This window comes from Zea mays, chromosome 3 (genome assembly GCF_902167145.1).
Source record: "Zea mays cultivar B73 chromosome 3, Zm-B73-REFERENCE-NAM-5.0, whole genome shotgun sequence".
NCBI classification, from domain to species: Eukaryota; Viridiplantae; Streptophyta; class Magnoliopsida; order Poales; family Poaceae; genus Zea; species Zea mays.
The window spans coordinates 214,735,392-214,738,322 of NC_050098.1; the positions used below are offsets into that span (position 1 = coordinate 214,735,392).

The window sequence follows — 2,931 nt, forward strand, 5'->3', positions numbered from 1 at the left end:
CTATAAAACGAAGGCCTTCTTTACTGTTCCATTTCATTGTGACACGAAAAAAAATGACAAGGCAACTGTCTATGTATCACTACCATATAGTGCAAGTGAAAACCATTGCGCTAGAGCAACAGGGTACGTACATACTTTTCCGCTTAGCTGATGCTGCAGGCACACTGCCTGAATCAATCGATCTTCTTCACGACACTTGTCTTCCTTCCAATCCACAGCTTCACTTCTGATTCCATTCGGCTCCAGCCTATGATTGAATCAAACTTCTGCGACTGCCTGGAGACCGGATGAAGGCAGTTTCACAATCATAATCTTTTGCTTACTGCCACTGGTTACTTGTATGTGAATTCATGAGTGAGCCAACATGGGCTAATATATAATACTACTCCCTCCATTCCAAATCATGACTTTTCTATATACATTGCTTGTTCCAAATTATGACATTTCTATACACATTGCTTTTATAACGTTTGTAGACATAGTGTATATCCAAGTACATAGCAAAAAGCTATGAATCTAGAGAAAGCCGACAACCAAAACGTCTTATAATTTGGAACGAAGGAGCACAGTTCAGAGCACACTGAACCATGATCCCAGGAATGGGAATACTGCCACCAACAGGCGCATCAAGAGTGGCGCCTGCTTGTACCTGGTACTGCCCAGCCCCATCGTTCTCGGCACCCGCCGTCGTCTCATTCTCATTCTTTCCGGAGGAGCTCCTACTCCCTGCTCCGCTCTTCCGCCACCGCCAGCGGCGGTATAATCCGCATCTGCCTCCCCAGTCGCCGAAGGCCGCGATTTCGTGCTGTAATAAGTGTTGCCAGCTGAGAATGAGTTGCTGCTCCTCTTTGCCTCCCGGGCAGCAGCAGTGTTGTTATTGTTGTCCAGAAGCTCATCCCATCCTCCATATCCACCGCTGCTTTTGTTGCCTCCGCCATCTCCACTGCTGCTGCTCTTGGTGCTATCATCAGCTCCAACAGCAGCTGAGGCAGCATCAGCAAAATCGTTAGAGACACTTGACTGGTAGCTCTGCCTCCCTCTCCTCCCCTCATAATAGCTGCTGCTGTATCTGCCTCGACCACCTGTTGCAAAGTCAGTGGCGTCCCTAGGGAAATCTTCCTCCTCCTCCTCCTCCTCTTGGACTGGTCTCCTCCACCTGTCGTCACGGTTGCCTTTTCTCCTTGGCCATACAGCGTCAATTATAAATGATATGGCCGACTGACCGAGCGGGATCGCCATGGCCATTAGAAAGGCCTTTAGCCCTGTTACAGCAAACATGGATGCAAGCATCACCGGTAGCATGAATCCGTACGTCTTGAATACCTACTCACAAGTACAGAAAGCAGCAGGCCATTTGATTAGTCACTACAACAATGAAGCACAATTATTCGTCCATCGATTGATTACAGTACTGATGCATGCTACATTACTGATGGAATGGAAAGCAGCATGAACTGGAGCTGACAAGTCTAGGTTAGTTGATTGTAAGTTAAGATCCCAATCAGAGAATTATAAGCAGAGATTTGGTTTAATTAGATCTACCAGGCAAAAGCATTATACAGTTGCTTGAATTAATACCAGAGAGAGAAAAAAATGGAAGACGATTTGATTTAATTTGAAGCATTTTTAGTTATAACTAAGAATGAGTGGCAAAGGATCTATGGTCCCCATCCACTGTCCAGACAGGTAACATTAGTACCTATGAGTCTATGACTATGAAGGTTCAAGCACGCAGGAAAATAGAAATTATTGATGGCATATTGACAGAGGGTACCAGAAAGGAAGGAAAGGAGCAGAAATTTTACACAATACGTATGTACCAGACCTTGGAGAACCAGGGCTCGTCGAACATCTCCCCAGCCCCTCCAAATCCGGGGAACGCAGCCTCATCCTCGTAATCGTAGTCGTAACCGTAACCGTACTCGTCCTCCTCTAGAGAAGAGGAACCGTAGTCTTCTTGGCTGCCGTCGGGGTCGGACCACCACTTCCGCCTCGTCGCCCTGCTGCTCGTGGTGGCGGCGGTGCTGTCTCTTCCATGGGCGTCGCCGTTGGAGAACCACCAGCCGGAGGAGCGGTGGCGGAGAGAGGAGCAGAGAGGAAGGGGCGGTTTGCCTGGTGGGGCTGGAACTGGAGGCGCAGGGGCAACAGCTACCATCAGTCGGACGCCGAGGCCAACGCCGAGCATTTCTTCATTGCATTGCCTGCCGGCCGCCGCTGCCCGCTGCTCCGAGACAGACAGCTGTACGGGAGGGGAGGGGGGAGGGGACGGAGAAGATAATCTTTCCCTTTCCCCCTTTTTAATTTAGAAAAATGAATTTGGGAGTGGGACCAGAGTTCAGTCTAGCGCGAGCTTATCCTGTCGCTCAATAAATATCGCAACGACTGGGCGGGACGGCAACGGTCTCCTCTCCTCATTCCATTCTGCGCCGTCCTTGTCCGGCTTCAAGAAGAGCCCTCTAGAGTCGAGATGGCCGTCTACGACACCGTCGCCAACAAGTGTGCGCGGGATGAGGAGGAGACCTCCACAAGTCCACAGTCACGTTCCTCCTGGCTCCTCGAGGCATCGGCACCGCCGCCATTCGGAGCCATCCCGCCTCATCCGCGGACGCCGTCGCTCGATGCCGGCAGAGAGGAGCTCAGGAGCCCCCGTGCCTGCGCAAGCATTTCCTCGTGGCGCTGGGCCTGCGCGCCGACCTGCCCGTGCACTTCATCGACGACGAGAAGTGCTTGAAGGCCACCGACCTGGACCCTCACCAGAACCGGCTGCTGATCCCCGAGAGACGGCGTCATTCATCGCCTCCGCCCGCTCTTGACACCCACCGAGCTCCACGACGCCATCCTGTTCCTCCTCCCAGCCACGAAACCGAAACGAAGGTCAGGCGATCAGCCGCAGCAGCAGCAGCCCGAGACGGCGGAACCGCAGAACGACGC

General features: G+C 52.0%; 1 protein-coding gene across 1 annotated transcript; it reads right to left on the bottom strand.

The window, feature by feature from the left end:
* On the bottom strand, positions 1-2,325 carry LOC100276357 (uncharacterized). Its single transcript, NM_001175293.1, has 2 exons — positions 1,826-2,325; positions 1-1,323 (listed from the first exon to the last, which is right to left on the bottom strand). Exons 1-2 carry the CDS (start codon positions 2,183-2,185, stop codon positions 571-573), a joined length of 1,113 nt encoding a protein of 370 aa, NP_001168764.1. The 5' UTR covers positions 2,186-2,325; the 3' UTR covers positions 1-570.
* Between the last annotated feature and the right edge of the window lie 606 nt (positions 2,326-2,931).